At 32.4% G+C, this 444-nt stretch overlaps 1 protein-coding gene across 1 annotated transcript in view; it reads left to right on the forward strand.

The window, feature by feature from the left end:
- Positions 1-12: 12 nt before the first annotated feature.
- The window catches only part of LOC111390462 (glutamine--tRNA ligase-like), an 11,998-nt gene continuing 11,566 nt past the window's right edge, over positions 13-444 (forward strand). The window contains exon 1 of the mRNA XM_023015511.1: positions 13-364. Coding sequence (XP_022871279.1) covers positions 224-364 — 141 coding nt within the window. The 5' untranslated portion in view covers positions 13-223. The remainder of the gene's footprint in view (positions 365-444) is intronic.

A 444-nucleotide genomic window follows, 5' to 3' on the forward strand; every position in this document is an offset into this window, starting at 1 on the left:
AATATTCCTCATTCCTGCGTTACGAACTTTCCAAGTCTTGAGCCGGCATTGCCAAGCAAAAAACCTTTGTCCTACGCTACAAAAGAATCTCTACAAGAATCTCTTTCACTCGCTAGGGTTTTAGTTTTAACACTCATTTACCAGTAGAATCAATTTACAATTATTACTGATTATTAATTTTTCATATATAGCGCACAAGAAATTGCTTGAAATTTCGGGAAAAATGGTGGGGCAAAACGAGAGTGACAGTGGCAGTGAGAAGCCCTTAGATTTGTTTTTGAAGATTGGATTAGATGAAAAGACTGCAAAAAACACCTTAGCTAACAATAAGGTTACTGCTAATCTCACCGCCGTCATTCACGAGGTACTATATATTTTTTTTCTTTTTTTTTTTTTTTTTTTCGTTTTTTTTTTTTAAATTTAAAAAAATGCATTATTTTTTTT

The sequence above is a fragment of the Olea europaea genome, unplaced genomic scaffold (assembly GCF_002742605.1).
Source record: "Olea europaea var. sylvestris unplaced genomic scaffold, O_europaea_v1 scaffold682, whole genome shotgun sequence".
Lineage (NCBI taxonomy): Eukaryota > Viridiplantae > Streptophyta > Magnoliopsida > Lamiales > Oleaceae > Olea > Olea europaea.